At 43.8% G+C, this 26,625-nt stretch overlaps 1 protein-coding gene across 1 annotated transcript; it reads right to left on the minus strand.

Annotated features, from left to right (window-relative positions):
* Positions 1-1,758: 1,758 nt before the first annotated feature.
* On the minus strand, positions 1,759-26,625 carry PCCB (propionyl-CoA carboxylase subunit beta). Its single transcript, XM_068421051.1, has 15 exons — positions 26,446-26,625; positions 24,538-24,657; positions 22,125-22,193; positions 20,249-20,305; positions 16,264-16,377; positions 14,616-14,726; positions 14,160-14,268; positions 13,111-13,231; positions 9,274-9,355; positions 7,712-7,835; positions 6,391-6,498; positions 4,635-4,735; positions 3,390-3,488; positions 3,085-3,178; positions 1,759-2,025 (listed from the first exon to the last, which is right to left on the minus strand). The coding sequence occupies exons 1-15, from the start codon at positions 26,623-26,625 to the stop codon at positions 1,904-1,906; spliced, it is 1,611 nt and encodes a 536-aa protein (XP_068277152.1). The 3' UTR covers positions 1,759-1,903.

Genomic DNA, 26,625 nt, shown 5'->3' on the forward strand with positions numbered 1-26,625 from the left:
TACTAATTACCTGTGAAAAATGCACTTGGTCCTTACAAACTCTGACTACACCTTTTCTTACAATTAACTAAGAACTCACTTCATGGCAATGACCCCCAACATAACATTTCTGTTTACCTTCCCTTGTTGCAGCCAGCTCTGTTCCCTGGGGCAGAGCCAGAGTGTTCCTGCTGAGATACAACCAGGTACATCCATGCAGCTACCTCAAACATGTTTGCAGCCAGCGTGTCTGTAACCTGCGTGCGCTGCCTCTAGCAATTATAAAAACCTCCAGGGCTGGGACTCATACTTGAAACGCTCCCTCTGTACTGTGTTTTTACATCTTTTTTAATTTCCCCTCGCCCCCAGGTACCGGCTCCAAGCTCCATGGCTGTACTCACTCTGGGAAGAGATGCTACCTGGAGAGTCGCCATCTTATCTTCCACTTCAGGCACGTGCTCGGGGAGTGAACAGAAGCAGCTGCAGTGTGCAGGTAGGGTAGTTCTCTGTCTTATAATGTAGTGCCATTAATTACTGAGGTTACTTACAACAGACGTGCTTGGTAGCTGTTTGCAGTAGTAGCCACTACTCACTACCTTCTGGGGCTGTAGTTAAAACGCAGCTTCTAATGAGCAGAGTGAGCACAGGGCCCAGGGCTGATCAGCAGTCACCTCTACTGCAGTGGTTCCTTGCAAGTCTGGCAAATAATCATAGAAAAAATGAGGCTGGGAGGGGCCTCTGGAGGTCTCTATGTCAGCCCTCTCCTGAGGGAGAAAAGCCCCTGTCTTCATTTAGCCCGCACCCGGGGCTAAACATAACAGTTTTTCTCTCACCCACTGTCCCTTTCCCAACTGAGGAAGGAAATTGGGAAAAAGAGGGAGACTTGTGGGTTAAAATTAAACAGATTTAATAGAATAAAGAAACCAATATAAATGCTAACACAAAACACACAAAAGTATACTTAGCTACAGGTTGCAGCAGGTTGTCCAGGAATAGCAATCTTCAGCAGTGAGGAAAAAAGGGAGGCCAGGAGAAAGGAGAGTAAAAACAACCCCCGCTTCTCCCCCCAAGGCCTCCCTTTTATAGTGAGCTTGATTGTTAATGCTATAGAACACAGCTGAGGGCCAGCCTGGGGCAGCTGCCCTGCATTTAACTGCTAATGGCCCTGACCACCATGGCTGGCCACAGACTGAAACAAAATCCCAGTGAAACCAGGACAGCCCCCCACACCCAGAGAGAACAATTTTTACATCCCACCAGAAACGCCCTTTTCCCAATTTGGGCGCGTTGTCTCTTGTCCTTCAGGAGAAGGCTGGCTCCGTTGTCTCTGTCCTACCTGTGCCCGTGGCCTGGAGGTCACTGGTACCAACCCCAGGCCCACTGGTGCTTCAGCCAGCACATAACAGTTGCAACTCCAGACAGTCTAGCAGAGGAACAGAACAGGTTAGTCCGAGATCAGCAAAGCCTGCGTTCCAGTGCACTGACATCCAAGCCCAGGACTTTTCTCTCTGTGAGTCTGTGGTGCAGGAAGTGGAGTCAGACTCCCAGGGTGGACCCAGGGCTAGGCTAGAACTGCACAGGGCCCTGAGTGCTCAGCAAGGAGAGGCCGCTGCAGCTTGGCCTGACTGAGTCACCTCCAGGGCCCATGGCATGAAGGAGCCAAGGGAGCATTTGACCTTGAGCAATCAGTAACAGCTCGCCTGCAGCAGGCATTGCAGGTTGTGTTGATGATTAACCCACCAACAAGGGTTTCTATAGATGAACTTATAAGACCCCAAATTAAATGAGAGACGCATTACTATTTATTGATGGTCATTAGCAGAATCAAAATTAAAAGAAATATTTCCATTGCAAAGCAGACCTCCACTTCTCTGTGTTCAGAACACTGCCATGTCTTCCAGCATGGCCAAGCCCCTCCTCACCCTCACAGCGGGATATTAGCATGTTTCTTCCAGGGACTGGACTGCGTTTTACTCGCCAGCACATCTAGGTCATGGCAGATGCGCATGCGGGTGCTCGAAGGTTGGATGATATCATCCACAAACCCTGTAAAAAAAAAACAAACCAAAAAACCCCCAACCAACCATGAAGAGTTTGCCTCTCAGCCTTCTGTGTCTAGGTTCTAATGTAAATTAGCAAAATCAAAACAGTATTTGAAACAAACAGTTCACAAGTTACAAATTAACTTAAGAAAATAATTTAAGATAGCCTGAAAAGGAGATATTCCAGTGTCCATAGCTCTTAAAATTAGAAACATTTGCTTTTTTCATTTTTGCAAAAGTTAGCAAGCCCCAGAATGTTAAGGCGGGGGCTTGACTTAGGTGAGTACTGCACCTGCTATGGCAAAGTATTAGACATACCATCTCCTAGTATGAGTCTGATTTAAAGGTGGATTAGAAGAAACATCCCTTGAGACTTTGCACGTGCAGGAGTCTGGTTTTTCTGGCTCACACGGCAGTGATAATGTACTGCAGACCAGAGGGAGCATCACTGTACATAGAGGTTGTGGGGGAACACAGCTTGGCTAAGTCCCCCCAGCGCTGTGGCACTATTAACGGGATTTAAAGGAAGTACAAAACCCATCAACAGAGCAAGCCAGCGTGACTGGGAACAGAGCGAGCTGACTCCAGAGTCTACAGCGCTGCCTTCACAGCACAGTTCATGCTTCAAAGCTAGAAGGAACATTCAGAAGAGCAGGTGAAAAATTAACACTGAAGAATCCTGGGGAACATCACTGAACTGAACTGGGCTCTGACCCTTTCCTAAGGCCACTGGTCTGCATCTAGGACTGTCAAACAGATCCTCAAAGCACCTGTACTTTTAAGGAAAAGTCTGAGTTTTGAGATGCTTTTTAATATCTAGAAAATTGAAAATAGCTTTCCAGTGCAGTCCCCAATCTCACCAGTCTGTTTCCACCTGAGGATGTGTTTGTGTCTAGATATGTTTTTCCTTCGTGCGCAAAAGCTATGGTTAAGCATCACCTTTCTGCCTCAGATACAAATATCTTGCCTAAATAACTTATTAGTGAACAAGCTGAATAGCTACAGATTTATCTCTGTGCAATGGCCAAGACAATCGGGGAACACAATCCGCAGGATACCCTACCTCTCGTGGCTGCGGGGAAGGGGTTTGCAAACTTATCCACATATTCAGCCTCCGCATCTGCCTCTTTTCCTCTGAAAATGATCTGGACAGCACCCTAGAAAGATGAAAGGCTGCGGGTCAGTGACAGTAACGCAGCGTGTACAGAGGACAGCTGCCTGCTTTACCAGCCCCTCGCCCCCCCAGAACACAAGTGTGCAGTCAGGTAAGCTGCTTCAGGGGAAACCCCAGCTGCCTTCGTCGTGCTAGGCTGCCGTAAAGACGCTGACGGCTGCTGCACACCAGCGCCAGAGCCAGCCTGGACTCACCTTTGCACCCATCACTGCCACCTCTGCAGTAGGCCAGGCGTAATTTGCATCTCCTCGTAAATGCTTTGAGCTCATCACATCGTAGGCACCCCCGTAGGCCTGGAACAAAGAACCAAGGGATTAATTAGTGTGGATCAGCAATAGCCTACGCTCCTCTTGCAGCTTTTACTAGTCCAAAGACGAAGCACGTGGCGCTGAATTTTACCTGAAAGAGCGCCTTAGTGTCTCCATTTTGCTACAACAATCTCCTAAGACTAGACGTCTCTTCAACCAGAACCACAGAAGAGCATCTAAGACCATTCGTGATGGCAGATAAAGAGGAATCGCCGTATACCTGGAACACCAGGCCTCAACCTGCACCCACACCAACCCGTCGGTGTGCTTCTGGCCAGGGAAGGCAGCGCTCGGACTCTGCAGCGCTCCGCTCTGGTACTGGAAGTGCTCCAGCCAGCAGTGACCAACAGGTACTGCGGAACTGCAGCACCAACTGCGGCAGAGCCTGTTTCAAGGCACTACCGAAAACTACAGCGAGGCTGTGAGGTTGGGAAGTGAAGGATGGTGATATTCAGTACAATCAGAGAAGGCAAAGAGAGACAAAGAGGAAAAGTTCTTTTTTTCTTTTTGACATAAGTCAGAAGCCTATCGGAAAAACAGGCAGGAGGGGCAGACCAGCAAGGAAAAAGCTAAGCCTTTCAGGACCCAGAAGGTCCCCAGAGCTTATGGCAGCATGGTGCCAGGCACCTTATAGAAAAAGAGAAAGGAAGAAAATTAAGTAGACTATAGCAAAAGTATATGGAAGAGGAGAAACCACAGGAGCATTAAACTTGCAAACGCAGCAGAAGACAGATACAACCTGCGCTGGTTTTGGAAAGGGAGACTGAAGGGGCAAGAAGAGAAAGAAGCTGTGCTGTGAGCAGACAGACGGCATGTCCTCGGTGAGACAGCTGGGTGGCAGAGGACAAATCCTTGGCTGAAGCATTCCAGGGAGAAAGCAAAGAGCAAAACCAGGGATTTCAGAGGAGTGCAGAGACAAAAGGAATGAAGGAACTGAGGTCATAGGCTGAGAATAGAAGAAATGGCCTCTTGTAACCTGACCTGAAGAGGTGTTACCAGATGGGACAAACGGAGCTGTGACAAGGATAGAAAGCAGAAGGGGGACAGATGGGACAAAGCTTTGCATAGCTGAAGTTGCTACTAGTGAGAACAGGAACTCTGGAAGAACACCACGGCACTGTGCCAACTGACCTTTCTGGTGATGACAGTGATTTTAGGCACAGTCGCTTCTGCAAAGGCAAACAGTAGTTTTGCACCATGACGTATGATTCCACCGTACTCCTGAGCTGTACCTGCAAATGACAAACAATTCTTTTCACTCAGGGAATTCACAAAAACCCCATGTGCACTTTGGCAATTGTCATCATCCGTCACCGGCAGCAAACCTAACTACCAGAGCAGGAGAAGGTGATATCCAGGCCACGTTCTCCATAAGATGCTGAGCAACGCTACAAAGTTATCTCTTGCCGAAAGCAGCACAGATTTGTATACAAGGTCACAGAACCAGAACACCCACCAGATGGTATCTTCCTAGGAACAAAAGGGAGTTACACTGTTTTCAAGACTCCAAATGTGACTAGCAGTGAAAAACACAACCTAGATTCACTTCCCCAGAAACTAACTCTTCCCACTTTTCTTTTTTCTAGACCATCCTGGAAGGCAGCTTGGCTACCCTACCGAAGGAAGAGGAGGATAGGTCTTTGAGCAAGCCCAACGTGCTGGACCTTAAAAGACTGCACATGAATTCCTCTGTAAGGATTCTCACAGCAGGAGCTTCGGGAGGATGGTCACAGGCAGCAGGTAGGAATGCAAATCGTCCCTCTTCTAGGATGTTCTGCACAGCTCTGTCCCAAACACAGGCCTGGCTGACCTGACTTGGAAACCACAATCCTGTGTACGTCACTTCTAGGATTTCTGAATTTCAGACCACTGGATATAACTCTACAATGACTTTCTAGCAGTTTACCCACCTACTGACTTCTGCTTTCAGCACCTGAGATAATCTCTTACATAGAGTACTTTGGGATCTTTTTAATGGATTTTTTTTTTTTTTTTTAAGAATTTTTACTTAAAATCTTACATTTTCTGAGATTTTTTTTTCAATAACTTATTTGGTAGTCTGGTGGCTTGACTTTAATGCTTCCTCTCAAGTGTAATTTGAGCATCTAGTAATTTATGCCTACACTTACAAATGTCTGTTCTCAGCTGCCATTTCACATTTGGTTCTTGTGTTTCCCTCCAGGCAGCGGGCCTTGCCCAGCCTGCAGAACCTTCCCAGCAGCAGCAATCACAGCCGTCTCCTCACCCCAAGCAGCAGCAGCCTGAACACCACCAGGATGTGCAGCCCAGGCCCTGAAGCTGGGGAGCACTCACAGAGCCTGTCACCTAGTCATAGCCTTAGTTTCTAAACCAGAGTAGCCAGTCACTTAAAATGCTTCAAGTGTAAGCTCAGTTCCACTGTTGTTTGAACTATTTACACTCTCACCCATGGCCAATTAACATGAACTCTTTTCTGGCCATAGATTCAGCCCCAAACTTGTTCTCAATATGTGTTTTTATCCAGCTACAGGATATGAATGCCTTAAACATCGTCTCTGTGTGGGGGCTAGTTAAAGTGTGTAGGTCACTAACACTGTGACATGTGCACGAACTGTCCCCTCTCCCCAGTGAAGCCCAGCAAAGTTTTGTGCTCCCAGAACACACCAATAACAATATTAGTGGCACAGTTAGGCACTTGTTCCATTTTCCTGCAATTTCTTGCATATTTCAATAGCCTCTTGTGATGAATACTGTACTTGGATTACAGAGTTTCTGTCTGCAAAAGTCACATTTTAAATAAGCCAGGTTTTAAGTCTACTATAGTAAAGGTCTTCTCACAGCGTTTTTAAAATGGGTTTTTAACACCACCATCCCCTGCACTGAGCTGAAATACCAAGGTAAGGCATACCTGGCAAAAATCCAGGAACATCCACAAAAGTAATCAGAGGGATGTTGAAAGCATCACAGAAACGTACAAAGCGGGCTCCTTTCACAGAAGAGTTTATGTCCAGGCACCCTAAAGTTGAGAAAAGAGAGTAAGGTGTTAACCATGCCAGTGATCTGCCAATGGCAGTAATTCAAGGCAATGTCAAAATCATCCTCCATTTGAGCTGTATTGTCTGCTTAAAAGCTTATCTGTAGATCATGTGGAGATAATCTGCCATGAAGTTTTGCTGGTTTAGAATTAAGATTAGAGTACAAGCTACATTCAACAGGCACTCATTTCATTTTTCTGACCGCTGTGCATAGATTTCTCCATTAAAAAAGAAACCCACGCAAAACATTAAACAGTCCACTAATATTTTGAGAAAGATCAGCATTTCTGGTAAACATGCTGCAAAGTATTTCTTTTCTGTTTCAGTGCCATTTAGAATTATATTATGTGCTAGTACATTAAACCTAAATGCATTTTGTGTAAAAGCATCTGTGTGCAACATTAAAAATCTTTGTTAAAATTGAGAATGTCAAATGAAGACTAAAGTAATATTAAAACCTGCTGACTGTCTACTATCTTGATAGTCCTATCTTGTAAAGATTACAAAAGAATAAGACATCATATGGGGTCATCCAATTTTCCCAAACAAAAAGGCACAAAAATTAAGAACAAGGAGCAAACCAGAAAGTTCTGATTGGTGAAAGTCAGAAATTACCAAGTTAAAGCAAAACCCCTCAACAGTTAAAAAGGGTGATCTTAGCTACAGTTACATCTTGTACATTCATACCTAAATGATTTGAGATCAAGAGCCCCACACCTCCATCTCTGAAAGCTTTGCTTTGTTCTAGCTATAGCAAATTAAAAAAAAAGTCACCTCCCCCTACAGCAGAGCTTGAGGCATTTTAATGCACTTTCCATATTCTGCTTAACCCAGGTAACTGCAGGCTGCTGCTAAGTAAGTGGTGGTTGTCTACCCACCCTGCTTACCTGCTCCTACCACTCCTCTTGTGCTGGATACAGCAGTCGTTTAGTTACCTGTCAGCAAGATCACCTTCTTGAGCCACTAAAGAAATGAACTGGTTTTCAGTCAATTTTACCATGTCACGGCTGCATTACAATGCGATTCAAGACAAAGCAAGTTGTAGAAAAACATAGTGAGAATGAACAGAGGGCCATACAAACCACAAACAGTGAATCTCAGAGCCAGACAGCCTTACAAAATGTGGGGGGAAAAGAAAACAGACAGACCAGAGAGGAGGCACACACTGTTAAAAACTCATACAGCCTCTCTGACCTGACGCTACTTTGGGTTGGTTGCCCACTATCCCGACAGTTCGTCCGTTCATCCTGGCAAAGCCAACAACGATGTTTCTGGCATAGGAAGGCATGATCTCGAAGAACTCCCTTTCATCAGCAATCTGTAAGGGTGAGAGTTAGGCAGAGCCCTCATGAGGATGGACACATACATGTGTATTATCTAATCTACACAGGCAAACACAAAATCAGTTGTTAGTATCAGAACTTGTGTGTTCCATCAGAGAACATCTTTATGACATTTCCTCTGCAGTGAGCCTTTTTTCCTAGCTTGTAACAAATTAAAACTTCAATTCTGATGTTAAGAACTTCTTTCTTGCAACTTAATTATTAGCAGACTACACTTCTAAAGAACAGTCTGCAGTGATAAAAAGCAAACAGTGCTTCACAGAGCTCAGAGACTCTCCATGACACGTTTAATACACACTCTATTTCTTTGCAAGGTCCGAGCACTTTGTTAGCAGCGGCCGATAGAGCTCTGCGGTGTACGCCTGCCCCAGTCACCAACGGTGCATGCAGTAGAGAGCAGAGAAACACTTTTATCTGCACTAGAGGAACACACATGCCACCTCACACATCTCTGTCTGGAACGCAGCTGAACACCCCACCACCACCATTTACATGTGCTGCCTGTGAAATGGAGTTATTCCTCACTCCATCCTCCACCTCGGAGCCCTGGGTCATCTGCCAGTCAACATCACAGTGGCAGAAGCAGCAGCGGGCAATTTCAGTGCACACAATTCGGATGCTCAGGGTGCTCTACAGGGGCTGGAACAGTTCCATGCGATACAGCTTCTTTTACAACCCTGTTCTCTGGCCAAGCATTTATAATGTATTAAGTTGTTAAAACTGGCACAGCGAAGCACTCAGAGTTAGGCAAGAGAATTACCAGCATTGCCTATGCTGCTTTAATTAAAACCTCCAATATTTAGACATGGCAGCACTGGCTTTCAGGGTTGTGTTTTTTTTAAATAGTAAGATGTTTCCTTCCCTGTCCCCTCCCAGGAGATCTGCCTCACTTAGTGAAACTATAACACTTCCAAGAGTTTCCACGATTCTGAGTGCTTGACGTGTAATAAAAAAAAATATGTTCTTGTACTGTCCATGTATGTAACTGTCTCTTACAGTAAATAAGGGTAAATCTTTAATGCATGCTATGTAGTTAATTACTGTTATAAAAAAGTGCCAGAGTTCAAGACAATAATAACAAGGTGCAGGGAAGGGGGCAAGGGAGGGGACAGGATTTCAACCCCAGGAGAGAAAACTGAATTACAGCATCTTTTGTCTGCACAGTTAGGGATGCAGCCTAAAAGGATGTATCCAGAAAATAAATCTTAGGATCCCTTTCACCTGCAAAAATCTTTTTTCATACAGTTTTTGTTGTCCCTTCATTCATGACTACTACACAAGTAAAAACAGTAACTTGTGAAGACTAAAAAAAATGTACCTTCAGTGCCATTCTATTGGTTTCTTTCAATTATTCCCACACAGAATATAATATATCCGTATTAATCTCAACAAGGCTCACGCTAGCAGACTTACGGAGTGTATGATATCCAGCATATCGTAGGCTTTAGTAGATTCAAGCGGGACAACTGTGTCCAGCTCAGGAACCAAACGGTCACTGCAGAAAAGAAGTAAGTGTGAGCAACAGTACTTACAGATCAGATGAACACCCAGACCACAAACTCAGGTAAACAATTCCACCTCTCCCAGACTTCATGGAAACTGCTTCTCAAATACAGGGAAAACAAACAGGCCTCTTCGTCTCAGCCAGCTGTGCTGCAGGCCACCGAGCCCTCGTGCACTAAGGGACAAAAGCCTGACCAACCTCTCCCTGAAGGAGACATCTCTTCTACAGGCACCTCTGCTGATGAAACCACCTCCTGGCAATATCTGACTAGAGGAGCTAATATCACACACGTGGGGTACCAGCAGGGAACTCAAGGCAGGCAATGCCACGAATGGCCATGTGCAGGGGGCACCACAGGCGTGTGGGACACGGCACTGGGGCACAACGCAGCCGTGGGGAAGAGGGGTGGGTAGAACCAGTGTGGAACAGCAGAAGCAGCACAGCCCGCTTAGCCAGCGGCTCTGGTCCTCGCAGCTGGGTGGGCAAAACCCCTCCCAACGGCAGAGCGAGGTTTGCTGTCGTACACCTGGACACACTTACAACCCTGGTCCTGTCCCTGCCCACACTGTGCGCTGGTGCTTTTGAATGCACTTCACCGTAGGAAACCTTTCCATATCTACTTCCCATCACCAAACAAGCAGAGACCCATGGGTGGGGAAAACACACCCACTCGCAGCTTCTTCAGTTTCCTCCATCTTTGATCATATTAGCGTCATGAAGGACCTACAAGCGTTAGCATTCACCAGGTCTTTGGATTCATTTACAGTCCCAAGGCAGGGTGTCAATTTTTATCAGTCACCACTGGGAAGACTTCAGGGAGCATTGCATTTGTGCTATTCCATAAAAATACTGCGCTCTGTTATAAATGGTGTTTCTGTGGACTTCTTACTGAATCGCTATTTTAACAATGCCACGATTTAGTACATTTAAGACAACACAAGGCTCTAGACACCCAATTTAGAACTGAAGGAAGTGACCTGCAGTTTGTCAAAATCAGGCAAAAACTAATCATGCAAGCCCTAGGGCTGTCTGTGTGCTCCCTCACACACACAGGACTAAAGAGGCACGACTCCTTGCTGAGAGAGAAGAGATACATCTATTAATAGAAGAAAACTGACAGCAACACTTCAAGTATTTTTTTTTTTCCACATGATTAAGAGTATTGCATGCAAATGTTTCCATAAAGTGATATAATGAAACCTTAATCTGATGAAAGCAACCACTTTTAACATACTAAATCCCAAGCTACAAAAGACTGTAAAACCATTTCTTGTCCATAGAGTAGATATGAATGTGCTCTAAGTTCTATTTATTACCTGTGGTATCCCAAAGGATAAGGAAAGTGGGAAAATGAAATTATTGCTCCGTAAATTCACCTTGCTGTAGAGTACTGAGGGAAATTGTAACGGCATTAAAATGAAAAACCACCCTCAAAATGAAGACATTACCCAACATATCACAGTTTCAAAATCCCCTTCAAATCATCACAGATAACAGACATCTGGAGCTTGCTAGTAGAGTCACTGGACTTCAGAGGTTGAGAACTGTGTTTCTTACAGATGCTGCTTCTCAGGAAGGAACTGCTGCTCATCATCAAAGCGCTCATCTGAAGCCTGCACCAGCTTCAGACACACTCACCCAGATCCATACTGGTTTTCATTCAATGCAAAAAGGAAACTGTGACCAAGAATTGACAATAACCTCCTCCAGAAATGCCTATGTGTACTTCAGGCTTTGTTTATAGTCCAAGACACAAAAAGGCACAACCACACCATACAATATAGCAAACACAATGAACTGGACACCCTTCAAAGGCAGAGGACACAGTCACCATTAATCAACTTGCTACTATAAGGAACCTTCTAACACGTTAGAACCCAGGCCACTGACGTCAAAAACTCCAACCGACTGAAGTTTCAGCAACCAAGACCGACATTTCTCAACACCACAAAGCACCTACATACCTAGAGAAAAAAAGAAAACAAAACAAAAAAAAACCCACCAGCCTCTGGACTTAACAATGAAAATAGAAGTATGTAACATTTCGTTTGCATTATTCGTGGCAATTTTTTGTGGTGTGAAAATGACACAGTAACAAAGAAATTACCCTATAGAGGGATGGGCTTTGACCAGAGCACCAGTAAGGATCAAACACATCAATTCAAAGCAAGAGGAGTCTATTAAGATGTCAGTATGTCTAGATGAAATACTAACAATGTAAGCATTAAGACCACAAATGGGAGAAATATTGGAGATGTTGCTATAAAAACAGGCAAATTTTAACAAATAGATCTGTCATCACATGTACAAAGACTACTAAATTGAGGTTCTTAGTACAAGTTATTGTGCATTTACTACACTGTGATCCTCTGTTAATGTATCTGGTGTAACATAAAAGATTGTCTCTCCCTTAAGAAAATAAAGAACTTCTCTCTTATACAGTAGTAGCTGCAACATAACTGACAGCTTCTCACAAGAAAATAAATTGCCTATTATAAGATACAGCGATTTAAAGAAATGGACTGTTGTTTCTATAATGAAATTAAAATACCACATTCAAGTCCATAGAGGATAATTATCCCAGTACAACTTGCTGAATGTTTAGAAAGAACGTGATAACCTCAGAGATAATCCCCCAAATTTACCAAATAATAGATTTGCTTTGGTTTGTCACTATCAAACCAGAACAGCCTTCCAGTTTAATAAACGCCTAACGATCAACATCTTAGAAAAAATTAGGACCAGTAACTAATTGACCTGTCTGACCATTCTCTAAAAGCAATTGGCAAATTTATTTCTCTAATAGTGAACAATGTATTTCAGGTACCAGAGCAGTGACTTGTGAAATCAATCCAAAAAACCTCCCCAAACAAATTGTTTCAAAGACATTACAAGAACAGTGATGCATGAAGAGAAGCTAACCTGCCCACCTCCCACGTTAAAATCTTCATGCATGTAAGGACCACAAGACATGGATCACACACAGCTGTAGAACTGAAAGGAACAAATTCAGGAGCCGCTCCCATAGAGGAGAGGGTGACATCCTCTTAGGGGCTCCCTACAGAAAGGGCTGAACTGGGGGTGCAACTGGATCTCGGGTCAAAACGCTTTGACTCCACTGACATTCTCTGCCTTTAACACTACTAGCAAGGCTGTCTACTCCAACAGGCCCGTGCTGGCTCGCTGACTGTCCCTCTATCTCTTGGAAAAATTCTCTGATAAAAGTCCAGACGGTTGCCGTTTTTCCCCTCTTGAAATGGCTCAAGTCCTTCCTTTGTTACGTTGCCAACTACACAATGAGCCCGACAAACAAGTGCCTGATACATAAAACTTGCTGCCTCCTTTGCCTCCTTGTTGCTTCCCCACCTTTAACCTTAACGAACAGCACTTCCCCAACAGACACCTAACTGACAAAGCAGGGCAAGTTCTCCCCACTTCTGTTCACTGTGCTGGCTTCTGCCTCGCTTGCTTGTTTCAAGGGACTGTGACACATGTACAGAGTTTACTTTTCCCCATGTTCTGTACACAGCCTGCGTAACATTGCTTTCAGAAAATAAAAAACTTAAATCTAACAGGCAGCATGTATGTATGTACACACGCACGTTGGAACACTTCCCATATTCACACCCCGCAATGCAGAATTATCAGCTGAGATCCCAGGCACAAAACGCTCATCTCTCTACGCTCCTTGAGCCAGAGAAGCCATGAAATGCAGTGGACAGAGACCACTGTCAGTCTCCTCTTACCTGGGATCGTGGCATTCACGGACTGGAGCTGGATCACGGTTGCTAAGAGGTAAATAATTGAAGAACTCTCGGAGATTAAGTAAAGCATCTATATCGTTCTCAAAGGCTCTGTGCGCTACTCCTGGAAAGAAACAGTTAAGCAGTTATTGAAATTATTTTGCGAGGTTTCATTTTCGAGTATGTACCAATAAAGATACAAAGAAGTAACAGGAAGAATTTTTAAACCTGAGCTACTAACTATCAGGAGTTTTAAGCTACCAAATTTGTCCAGCTAAAAATATCTAGAAAATGTGTGGCTGTATCAGACTGCTCCTTAACAGGTCTGGATTGTTGATCTCATATATAAAATAATGTAAACCGGTTTATCAGCTGTCACAGACCTGGCTGGATCCCAGCCTTCTGCAGTTCACTCCAGGTTACTGTGCTGCACTCAAGCTTTGGACTACAAGTTCTTTTATAAAGGCAGGATCCGAGCAGTGTCTATGTGTGTGGTTTTGGTTCATCATCAGTTCAGTTCACACAGAATCTGAGATTCCCACAGGCGTTTTGAGCCTCAAGAAGATTCATGAGTCACAAAGTTTTCCCAGAGGGGAAAAAAAATAAAAGAGCGCTTCATCTCACATTGCCACTCAGTTTATAGTTAAGAAGTTCAATCAATCATGTTAGTAAGCAAACAAGGGATTGTTAAGAATCTTTCAACCCATGCAAATTTCTGGACAAACAAACAAAAAACCCCACACCACCCCAAGCCTGCTTTGCTAAGCCCTGGCCTCCAACAACCTTCCCACTTCTAGAATCTTTTGTGCATTTGCTACTTTCTCTTCCAAACCCCAGAACTCTCCCACACTCCCACTTCTCCTGTTTTCCATTACTAAAAAGGACTGGCAAGAAAGCTCTATAGAGAGTAAGATCCTGTGCTTAAGTAGAGTTTTGTCACTTAGACTCAAGTGACACTCACACATACATCTGCATTAGACAATCAGCTGTTTAGCCAGAGTAACTACGTCACTTACTTTAAAGAACAGTTAGTACGTTAAGTAAAACCTCACCAGATACAGCAGTGTGCGTCTTCGCACCCCCAAGCTGCTCTTGGGTGACATCCTCATTGGTAACAGACTTAACTACATCTGGGCCAGTGATGAATAGATAGGATGTATCCTGGGGGAGGGAAAAAAGCAAAACCACACAGTAAACGCTAGAGCCAAGCTGCAAAAGCACCTCGGGAAAAGCCACAGTCTCTAGAGGCTTTCCCCAAAATAAGGAAACAGTAGAACATGCAGATGAATTTCTTCAAAATCTTAATGCATTATATTAAAAAAAAACACAGAAAATGCAATTGTCCACAGGTTATTTGGGAAAGTTATTCTTGACTTTTCATGAAAAATAAGTTTAATCCAAAGCAGGAGACCATCTCAAAAAAAAAAAACCCAAACAAACCTTCCTGTGGGGTTAGTTTGTGTCTGATCAATGTTACCAGCAGCAGGTCAAGATACCTTCACCCTTACCTTCACCATGAATGTGAAATCAGTTAAAGCAGGCGAATACACAGCTCCACCAGCACAAGGACCCATAATGAGGGAGATCTGTGGAACTACCCCAGAACACAGAACATTCCTCTGCAATAGGAAAAAAAAAAAAAAAGACATCTAGTTTTACCAAAAAAGTGCATCTTTAAGTCTGTGCACAGATTCTGCCAGAATCCACAATCATGAACAGGAGAGGACAGATTGCATTATTTACTGGGAGACAAATATTTGGAGAGAATGTCTTGATGCAAATAGAAGGAAGATGAAATGTGCAACCTCAACAGATGCTGCAGGGGCAAAAACTTCACTGAGCCTGGGGTGGCGAGAAGTGTGCGTACCTGGAATTTGAACATATAGGTACACTACTGCTCAGACGTAGAAGTAAGCGTTACTAACCAACTGTGGCAGAAATTCTTTCCAAATCAGATTCCTGCACCAGCTTGAGTTTTACACACTGGTGAATTACTGCTGCCACCAACAGGGATGGCATGTTCCACAAAAATGTTTACATTGCTCATTGCTCTACTGGATTACAACTGACTCCTGTAACTGTTCTGCATCATCCCAGATTGCACTAAGCCAAAAGACTGTTAGCGTCTGACTAGCTTGTCATCCCACCTGCTCACATTCCTACTGAAAGCACAACCACGTTTATGTTTTGTGCACTTGCTTTAAAACTGTGTGTTTTGGTAGGCATATAAAATACTGTCATTTCGGTGAAAAAGAGCAGTAGTGTATCTAGAGGAAAAATCCTTTCATTAGCCACAAAAATACTGTAGAAACATAGAACTTTCACCAGTCCCATCAGTATTGGCTGTCCCCAAATGGTAAGGTTAGCATTGTACTGCATACTGTTCTTTGGACAGAAACCTCTGACTTGCATCTTTTTTCCAAAACTTCTTTTCCCCCACTGACCTACCACCTTGACAGAACAGGCACTTGGTGCTTCTAATCTGTTTCTCCAAGTATGTAGTGTTTGATTTACTTTAAGCCCCTCTTTCTGCAGTGGAAATCTTTCACCTTTTATCAGCCCCATTGAAAACAAATCTGCTGTGTGAAATTCTTAACATGTCTGTGTTTCAGAGGAGACACGGAGGCAACTGGTGGTGGATCACAACCAGCAGTCACCTAACCGAACACCCTCTGAACTACAGCATGTCCACCTGTTGCAGACAAACGGATAAACACTCGAGAGAAATGACATCCCAACCCAGGCAATCTATACTTTAGTGTGAATCAGAAAGTTAAATAGCTGCTTGGGGTTTTCTTCCAATTAAGTAAATTGCCTATTCTTTCATTCTTATGACAAAGTTTACTATATAGTGCAGCTCCTACAGCGCTTTTCATTGGATCACAGGGTTTTACAAGGCTCAGCATTACCCTTGTTTAACACACGGGCAAATGGAACTAAGAGGTACAGTAATTTGCCCAAAGCCAGTAAGAGAAGCAAGAGGACAGTTCTGGTCTCACAAGCCCTCACACATGCTGCTTTATCCACCAGGTAACACTGGCTGAAATAGGATGATGATAACCAAGAAGTTTTCTTACAGACACAGATGTAAGTAAAGACAGACTTTGCCCACCTTTGGGGATGCCAAGCTTCCCAGTCATCCAGCAGCCTACTTACCAAAAATATATCTGCATAGCCTGCCAAGGACTCCACTCCCTCCTGGATACGGGCTCCTCCAGAGTCATTCAGTCCAATCACAGGTGCTCCAACCATGGCAGCTTGATCCATGACCTGGTGATGAATACAAACTCCTCATTACTGACCTAGCTAAGCTAAAATCCCAAAGAAGCCAACCCCTCAAATGTACATCCGCTAGAAAAAAATCTGGACATGCCAGAATTTGAACTGCCTACATAGCACTCAGCTTCTCCTTTATTTGCATTAACTATCACAGTCACAAACTGCTTACTGGGGTATCGTGTTTGACTCTTTGGACTGGAGGCTAAAACATACACATTTAATCCCTTTCATGACCTTTAATATTAATCTGCTTTACTAGCTGTGCATCTCCATACTCACACAGCCTTATCCAAACCCTGTGCTAAGTGACACCAACACAGGAGTTTGGACTGGAGAGGTCCAGTCTATCTCTGTTCATAAGAAATCTCAGCTGCACCTTAAACACTCCCTCATATATTTCTAATCTGATCTTAAAAGTTTATTGCAGTGGTGACTGCGTAATCTCCCTAAGCAGTATACTCTAATGCTTGATTATCCTTCTTAGAAGTTCTTTGAGAAGACTAAACTAAATCTTTCCTCCAGAAATTTAGAAGCATTACTTCTTTCTTGACATATAGTAGACAGGGAGAGCAATTAACTACTTCTTTGCCTTCACCTTCATAAACATTCAAGTACCTCAACTCTCCCTTCACTCTTTATTTCCCTTCATGTTTTAGACTAAGCACCATCAATTCAGTCACACTGTTCTTTCTCATCCTGTTTTCTAGATCTCTGATCACTTTGGTTACTTGCCTCAAGATCACATGCAATACTCCAGCAGAGGCTTAAGTGGAAGGATTGAATTCTTTACATTCCTTACATAAAATACTCCTGCTTATTAGATCCCAGTAAAACGTCTGCCATTTTTATAACACTACAGCACAGGCATATTTTGTTAAGATCTGCTTTAACATTAAGATCTGCTTTAGCTCCTATTTTTCTGTGAAACTATACACTGTCAGTCAATCCCCATTTTGAATTTAAAAGTTGCTCTCCCTGCCTGGTATTAGCCCTTGCAATCATTGTTACACAATTACATATCATTTTGGACAATCTTTAACTTCTTAAGATTTTTAAAACTTCAGTCCTGTCTTTCAGAGCGCTTGCAGCATCAATCTTGAATTTTATATCACCTAGAAACACAGTGACCACACTCAGTCCCATTCAAATCAACAGTGTCTTAGCAGCACCGGAATTCCAGCCTGAACACGGATCAGCGATAGCTATTTCGGTAGGAGTTAAAGTGGCTTTGGTGCTACTTGCAGACATTCACCGTAAAACAGGGGTTGTTCATGCTTTGTGCCTGGATGTCCGTTCAAAAGTTGAAATATCGCTGTGGCAGACACATGGAATGACTTCACCATTTAAATACAATCCCACATTTTAAAAGCACCTGCGTGGATTGCAAACAGAGGCTTTATGAGCCACGAGTGGCCTCGTTTGCTTACGTCAACGTTACACAAGGCATTATCAAATGCCTTATTAAAAGTCAGCCGAGTTGACATTTATTGTTTCTTCCCAGAAGGCCTGTTATCCTATTAGGACAGGTTAGTGAAACAAGTTCACTGACACATTTTGCAGTTTTCCAGGGACTTATATATGGATTGATTATTTATTTCAAGGCCTTTCCAGACACTGAAGTTCTTCCTAAAACAAACATCAATATGTACATTCAGACTACCAAAAATGTATTCATATATTTGAGAACAGACTTTTTTTTTTCATACCAGTATTTGTAGGGAACATTTCAGGATTCATTCTCAAAAACACTTTTTTCTTCATCCCACAGACTCGGCAATTGTCTTGAAACACGACATCACAGATGTACATAAGACAGAGGCTTTAAAGTGTTCCCCACCACAAGTGGGTACCTATTACTCAAAAGAGCCACGCTAAATCTCTGCTGCTTCAGGGAAACCATTATAGGCATTTAATGTGGTCTGAAAGACAAGGCTCTGCTGCAAAAGTAACAGGCAATCTGTAACCCAGACCTACCTAACTTGAAGCTTTGCTGCAAGATGCCAAATATTGCTACCTCTCTGCAACTCCAGGAAAAATCCCAAATGGGAAACAATTACCACCAAAGAGGCAGATCTCCAGGGAAGTCCAGCTAAGGGAGAACAACTTCACTTCCATGTGCCCATGGCATTTTACACCCCTTAAGCCACTGATAAGGTTTGCAGGAGCCAAAATTGTCTCTCTCAGAACAGATTTCTGCTTCCCAGAATTCAGCCCAATAAGAAGAACTAAGAGAAGCGAGACAGACCACACCACACCACCCAAACAGGCTTTTTTTGAGCTCTCTACTGCCCAGGCTACAGCCTCAAAGACTCTGAGCCCAGAGCAACTGGTGTACTCAGAGCCTTCAACCTCTGGAGCCTACCACTGACATTGATGCCAATCAAGGACATTACCAACTAGGAAGGACTTGCATTGTCTTTTAGTTCTGCTACCAGCACTCTCCCTGCTTCTTTAGGAATAAGAGATCAAAAAACCAGTAGAAAGCATCTCATCATTCCAGTACCATTACATCCCTCCCTAATATAAAGAGACACTGCAAAGCTCCAATGTGAAAGGGTAGTATCACGTCTTTCCCAATATGAAGACTTGGTAAAGCCAAGTAGTTATTACCCAGCCCAGTTTTCGTGTTTTCTAGTTGTCTCTGTTAGCCCACACGCAGGGCTAAACAATAACCAGCTGTTCTATCACCCAGTATCCCTTCCCCAACCAAGAATGGGAATTGGGAAAAGGAGGGAGACTCATGGGTTAAAATTTAAATAGATTTAATAAAATAAGGAAACCGATATCAATGCTAATACAAAACACACAAAATTATACTTAGACCACAGAGTAGCAGCAAGTCACTCCAGGGATAGCAATTGTTGAGAAGGAGAAAGATGGAGGGGAGAAGAGAGCAGAGCAAGAGAAGCCTCACCCCTCCCCAGCATCTCTCCCATTTATAGTGAACCTGACGTTCATGTTATAGAACACACCTGTGGGCCAGCCTGGGGCAGCTGCCCTGGCTCTCACTGCTAATGGCCTTGATCACCACACCATGGCTGGCCACAAAGTGAAACAAAATGTAACAGAAAATCGATTCTATAAATTTTATCCCCACAAAACCAGGACAATATTTTTATACCTCCTCACTGCTGAGGAGTCTTTGCCAGAAAGTAGTTATTTCTGTCAGCAGAAAAGCCCTTGTGCACCAAAAACCTTGTTTCTGGTTCCCTAGCAAGAAAATGCAGGAAGTTTTTACCAGGACACACCACTGAACACTCATGCGTGAAAAAGTTCTTGCCCTCCTCACCCCTGGGATTCAAACAGCAGCTTTTCCAGTGAGCCAAGCAAATGAGAACAAATGGCCACAAGTGCCTGATAACAGAAGCTCTGAGTATAAAGGTGACCTCCAAGTTGTAAAACTGTTTATCTTCAGATTGTTTACTTGTTACATTGGCTTTTCATAAATATTACACACTTCCACATAGCACTGTTTATAGGAAAAAGTTTCTCCCAAGTCATTTCACATTTCTCCAGTAGACAACAGCTAGTTAATGTATATTTGTACTTTGCAAGTCTCTCTTGTCTTTTGCAGCACAGTAGAAAAGGTAACTGAATTTAAAACAAAGTGAGTATTACTTGGAAAAGCTCTCTGATACTCAAAAAGCTTCCAAAGGGTACCTCTCTGCTCACCTGTGCTCTCCCATCTTAACTGACGTGAAGAGACAGGCATTTTCAGGTTGCCATGACATACGCCAGAGTTGTACTGTCAGTACATATTACAGTCAGTCACAATCATTTTCTCCAAAGTCATTAACATAACAGATAGAAATAAAAACGATGCTGACAATTTTTTGGTTTATTTTCTCCTGTGAAGTATTACCTTGCAGATCTTCTGGGCATGAGCTCCAGATAAACTACCTCCAAATACAGTGAAATCCTGGAGGGAAAACAAATTTTCAGATTAGGGAGAGAAACATTTCAGTAAAATCAAGTAAACAGTATAATCCTACAATGCTCTGTATTTGGTACACTGCTCCAAAACCACTTGGCTCCCTTACTGCGGCCTGCAGATCAATCCTGTTCAATCCAAGCTGCCTTTACAGGCAAAAAGATCTTTTATATGCACTTGCCAGTGGATTCTACACTAAAATCACAAACTTCCTATGTCTCATTTGCCTTTTTTTTCCTTCACAGAAACTTTCTCTCTTTCCACAAAGATATGGTCCTCTTTCATGGACGTTATCAATACTAGACTAGCCTGGAGAAATTTGACCTGTGAGGAGCGTCTCACTGCAAGGGGCAGCAGTAAGATACTCCTGCAACCAGGCAGAAATCAAAACCTGAAAAGATGCCATCGTTATACATTAAGGAGTTACGCTTCAAGAGTCGATGATTCTTTTACAGGTGCTGCAGGGACTATGTCAGCCAAAACTGACTGTTGGTGCTACCCCGGCGCCCAAGGGTCAAGATCTTGAACAAGCAACACAAGGCCCTGGGACTGATCCAGCAGAGAAAGGGGATATTGACACCTACTGGCACCAACAGAGCCCAGAGCCATCTTCTGGGGAGTCAGTCTGATGCATTCCCACCTAGTTGTACACTCAAAGAAGCCCCAAAAACTCTGTGGACAGAGAACAGCATGACTATGACTGGCAGTTGAACGAAAAAGGAAGGAACATCTCAGGTGGCAGCTCAATTTGGAGAGGAAAAAGGCCTTTAAATATACTTTAAAAAAAAAAAAAGAGAGAGAAATATGTATCGTGACAGGGCACATTTAAATTCTTTTAATATAAAAACTGCCCTCTACTTGTATTCTAAAATTAAGGTCTGTGTTCAGCTCCTGTCTTATGTTCAGGCCCACATAACAGTGTCCTTCCTTGGAAGAACTACATATCCAAGACAAAAAGGCAGGGTGTATGACTTGCTCCAAGGTCACACAGCAACAATCATTTTGGCCATGATAGCAAATTGAACAAAGGCTACTTTGTGGCCCAGACAGAGCAACAGTTACCAATGATCTGAAAGAAAGTCTTTCTTTCTTTCACTAAGACTAACCAAGATAAATCTCTACCTATGGTGTTTCCCCTAAAATGTTTTTATTTTAATATAAAAACTATATTTTAAAAGTATATTTTATCTATTTATATGCTGCTATCACAATCCCTTCAACTCATCACAGAGTTTGAACCTGAGAAACAATTCAAGGTTGCTCAAGTGCCCTCTATCAGGGATTCCACTCATTGCAATTCCAGTTGACATCTCCAGCAAACACCCCCATTCTGAGCTTGAAACCCAGATGGTTCTCAGAACTTGCAAAGCCCTCCACTGACACTCGTGGGTCTCCACACGCCTCCGGGAGCTCATCCACACACATCCAACGGCAGGGACAGCATCAAAGCTTGCATCTGCTTTAAGCACACAGTGCTCAGGGACTTCATTAATTCACTTCTTGGTTATGAAAAACACATTTTTGGGTGACTCCTCCAGTCCCTCGTCATATCAACATCCAATGATATCACACCAAAGTAATAACAGTTTGTTTTTTCAAAACATTCCCACTGGCTCTGCATTCAGCACTCGTTTCACCTCACCCTTGTCCACAACTGCATCTCTCATCCAACAAAAGTTTTTAGAGATGCTTTTTTTTGCTTTTTCTTGTCTGAAGGTGCCCTGCTCCCTCCCACAGGATGTTACGTACGTCTTATGCTTCTTGGTAGAAGTTCATGCTATTTAAAAAACAACAAGCAAAACCATACCTGACTGAAAACATACGCCAGCCTCCCATTAATCCGGCCACGGCCAGTCACCACGCTGTCTCCAGGATACTGCATTAAAAAACAAATAAATTCATTAAAAATAATAATTAAAAAAAATCAAAGCAGCAACAATGTCCACTAAAAAACCCACAAACTTATACTGAGTACTTAGTCAAAGCAAAGACTGATTCTCTGAGAGGACTGGTCTTTCATGTTTGCAGCAGGGGCTCCACAAGGATTTCCCCCTGCCCTGGAAAGGAAAACTACAGGTAATATCACGTATTAGTTGTGTATTAGTGTAAAGATTAGTGAATTTTGCAGTTTCCCCTCAAATTTCAGCACATCTAGAGTTAAGGCAAATCATGTCCTTAGAGACAGGATGTACCTTTTATTAGGACTAGCTGACGTTTTTGAAAGAATGGACACCGCGCACAAACCTTTCTTGAGGTGCTGATGCAGGGAAAAAAACAACCCTGGAAAGGTCAAAAAATATAATTACAGACACCCCAAATACTTCAACTTGACCTGGCCCATTTTTCACCCTGTAAATAAGGGAAGAAGAAAGAGCTGGAAGAGGAAATGGAGCCTGTGAATCTTAAAATCCGCTTATCTATGTTGTCTCACTTTTTAGTGCAGGAAATATATAGAAGTCTTTCAAGACAGCACTAGAAAAGGAACTTTACTGGGCTGTCATAAAGGAATTCCAGGCATTTAAATGCTTTTTGCTCTTTGGTATTTAAAAAAAAAACAAATCAAAACAAAAAGTGTATCATGCAGGGCCCACTCTAAGGGCTGTTTCTGCTCAAGGTGATCTGTTCTCAGGAAGGTCATACCAGTCTGAGGACTTTTCTCAGGCTGCACAGACAGCACTGCTACCAACTTCTGGTTCTTGGCACACAGAACAGCAGGAAATACACCTGTAGTTCCAGCCACCGTCTCACACAGATGACTCCTAAAAGCCCCAGCAGCCCATAGAGTGGCCTGGATGTGAGTATAAGTCCTACTCTACCTTCAGAAAGTTCCAGCAACTCAGAGAAATTCAATGCTAAACTAATATTCCAGCTCACTGGCCACAGTTAGGTCATCTGTTGTGAAACTGTGCTCTGTAAACACAATCTGCAGCTCACTGAAAGGTGAATTCTGAAGGACAAGGAAAAAATTAACCCTCTTGTCACTCCCAGGACTTTGCTGCTCCTCCTATCTTCAGAAACACCAATTTGTTATCAGCACTGTGGGATGATGCCTCGAGTAGCACGATGAGAGGCAACACAGCAGTTATTTCAGTTTGCTGGGGAACAGAATGAAAAATTACTTAGAGAAGAAAAGACATTTGCTCCTACACTCAGCGAGAGGGGAAAGGTCTTGCACAACATCCTTCCCAGCACCAAGTCCCATCAGTCTCCTGGCTACTAAATCGAAAACAAATTCTTCACCTTTGCTGGTTCCCAGTGCCCCAGCTGCCCATGGTGGAAGCCTGCTGATCCCTCCCTCATCTATCAGATGCAGTCCCGCAACTTGAAGTACTGAAAACTGATGAACTGGGTTAATAACCACATAAACAGAAGTTGTAGCCGTTGTACGCAGCACGGGGCAGTGGCACACAGGGAGCAGCTTCTCACCACACCCCAAACCAGAACACTCCCCAGCAAACAGGGCCTTCTGCTACAGGAAGATTCACAATGCACAGGCACATCTGCACCAGCCACCTACACATCCCCGCGCGTTCGCTGGTCCTTTCTGTACTACATCGCAACAAAATACTTTTCCCATGTAGTGATTTATTAGGCATCAATGTTATGGTGAGAGACTTTCGGGAGCCATAGATTTTCCCTCTACATGATGAACCTCATATACCATGTTGGTTTAGGATACATGGCCACGTATCTGAAAACTGCATAAGCAAGCAGATTGCAACTTGCTAACAGACCAGTACGAGTGCTTGAATTTCCAAACATACCAGATTTTAAGGCCCTAAAGGATTTTATGACTCTACAGTTTGGCAGGCATAAATATGGATCTGAGTTATTTCACCCTGTAACTCTAATGTTACCTATAGGGATGCAGAAGTACCTGCCTGTATTTGTTCCTCATATCTAACTTGACTGACAAAGTTGTAACAACACAGCTCTGCAGCCTCCTCTATTATTTAAAATACAGATCTAAGACAGTGTCCGGGGAGGTATTTGAACCAAACAGGTGACCTTATAAAAAACGTATCAAGTTTAGACAATGGAAAAGTAAACCATGTAAGCTGTTAAATGGAAACCTAGAGTAATAAAAGGAAATCTGCAAAACAAAAAAGAAAACAAAACAAATAAAGAAATCACTTGTGAGCAGAAGAGTGTATTTTCAACCAGCTGGCTGGCTAAACAGCTGAGGATGAAGAAACAAGAGTTACATGAAATTAAAATACCTTATTCTTATCAGAGTCCATCCCAAAGTCAGAACATCTGTGTTCCACAAACATGTCATACTCATCAAAACTCTCAGGGTCCAACAGCAGCAGAATTCGTTCTCTTGCTGTCAGCTTTCCCTGAAACGGAGCAACAATTAATACAGCCATCAGGTGGTTCTGGCTCTGTTTACTGACCACCAGCGGACGTACTGTAATCAAACATAGCCTCACTTGATCTGCTACATTTGGTCCATTAATCAACGGCATGCCCCCATAGATGGAAATAGCCTATATAGCGATTATCCTCCTTAAAAGCAACCATAATGCAAGGCAGACTTTGAAAAGGGGGCTGACTCTTGGAGCAGCACTACCACAAGATAAAGGAAACAATCCGAGAGCCTTTTCAACAAGATACAATAGCATCACAGCTATTTTTGCCTGCACATTTACATGCCGCTATTAAGGCCTTTGTTCTATTCTTAAACATGGAACCCTTCCACAGCTAAACCAGTCCTTACCAACAGTTCAAGGCTCAATTCACCTCATCTGTATTTGACTGCGGCAAATGAGAGGAAAAAGGAAATACGACAGCCTGCAGGGCTTTCTGGACAAAATCCTTTTGTACTTTTTTCTGTTGGACACTGGTATAGGCAAAAATAGAGTATGGGCCAAGAACGTAACCAATTGACCAGATATGCACGTCCCTTGCTCAGTACTAATGATGCCATGCAGTAACAGATGATTGAAAAGGTCTTTTTATCTTAATCTTCCAAATAAATTTGTATTTTCCAACCCAGGTAAGCATCTGTCTACAAAGGCCAGGGCACTTGAACTGTCTTCTTTAGGGGATGGTGTGACGTTACCTCAATGTGATGTTAAAACACAGCTCAGCTTCTCTACAAAACTTCTGACCAGCAGGTCAAAAAGTTCATGAAAATCAACACATGCAGGAAAGACTAATGCAAGCCATAGATGTAATTTATATAAAACATGACATAAGATGTTTGAGGCCCCAAGGCATGCAGAAATGCTTGCATATTGGTATGTCAGTGTCCTACATGTAGCTCAGTGAGTCTGTTACTCTTTTCAGATGTTAACTGCAGGAGGGAAACTGCTGATGGGTGAACTGATCATTCACGTAGTCTTTACGTGAATGGCTGTTACTGCCTCCTTGATGCCCACAAGCCGCTGTGATACCGCTAGGTCCTTGCACTAAACTGAAAAGACAACCCAGGAAGAAACAATAAACAGAAACAGGAAAACTATGTTGTCACCCCCCTCAGGATTGTCCAAATTCTGAACACCGGAGGCAAGAGACTAAAAATCGAGCTGTTGACATCCTTCCCACCTGTCTTTTCCTCTGCCTTACTTCCACTCTTCTAGCTCTTTGCTCTCATCTCTCAGATCAGCTTGGGTTTGCAACAACAGCGTCAAAGCTGAAGCTGTGCTGGATGGCATGCCTCCAAGCCCAGGGAAGTGTTAAGCAACCTAGAACTTACCATCACCATAGGCAGAAGCTGCAACTTTTGCCTGTGCTACCTCTCACCCACACGCATTATAACCAATGTGGTGACAAAGCTGATGTAAATGAATTATTCGTTTTTCTGCCTGGAGTAACAGCTAATGCAGGCTTTAATGCCGCTTCAGTAAAGCTCCCCTGCAAAAGCGCCTCTGCCACTGAAAGGTAAAAGGCGCCCCGGGTTTCCAGCACCGAGTGCCTCCGCCCGGGACCGCGGGAGCCCGCCTGAGCCGGTCCTGCGGCGCGGCCCCTCTCCCTGCCTACCCTGGGGACAGCGGGTCCGGGCCCCGCTGTGAGCACCCCTCCCCTCCCCGCCGTGCCCGTCGCGAAGCGGAAGCGCCCCGTTACGGAGCCCGGCGGCGGGGGCAGCGGGGAAGGGGCTCTTCTCCCCGCCGCCCGCGGCTCACCCGCTTGTGCTGCGCGTCGATGCGAGCCTGGCCGCCGCCCAGCAGCGCGGCGCGGCGCTTCTCCTCGATGCGCTGGGGCACGGAGGGCGGGCGGCCCCCCGAGGCGGCCCGGCGGCCCCCCGAGGCGGCCCGGCACAGCGGCGCCCCCGCCGCCCGCCGCACCACGCGCAGCGCCGCCAT

Source organism: Nyctibius grandis, chromosome 32, assembly GCF_013368605.1.
Source record: "Nyctibius grandis isolate bNycGra1 chromosome 32, bNycGra1.pri, whole genome shotgun sequence".
Classification (NCBI taxonomy): Eukaryota; Metazoa; Chordata; class Aves; order Nyctibiiformes; family Nyctibiidae; genus Nyctibius; species Nyctibius grandis.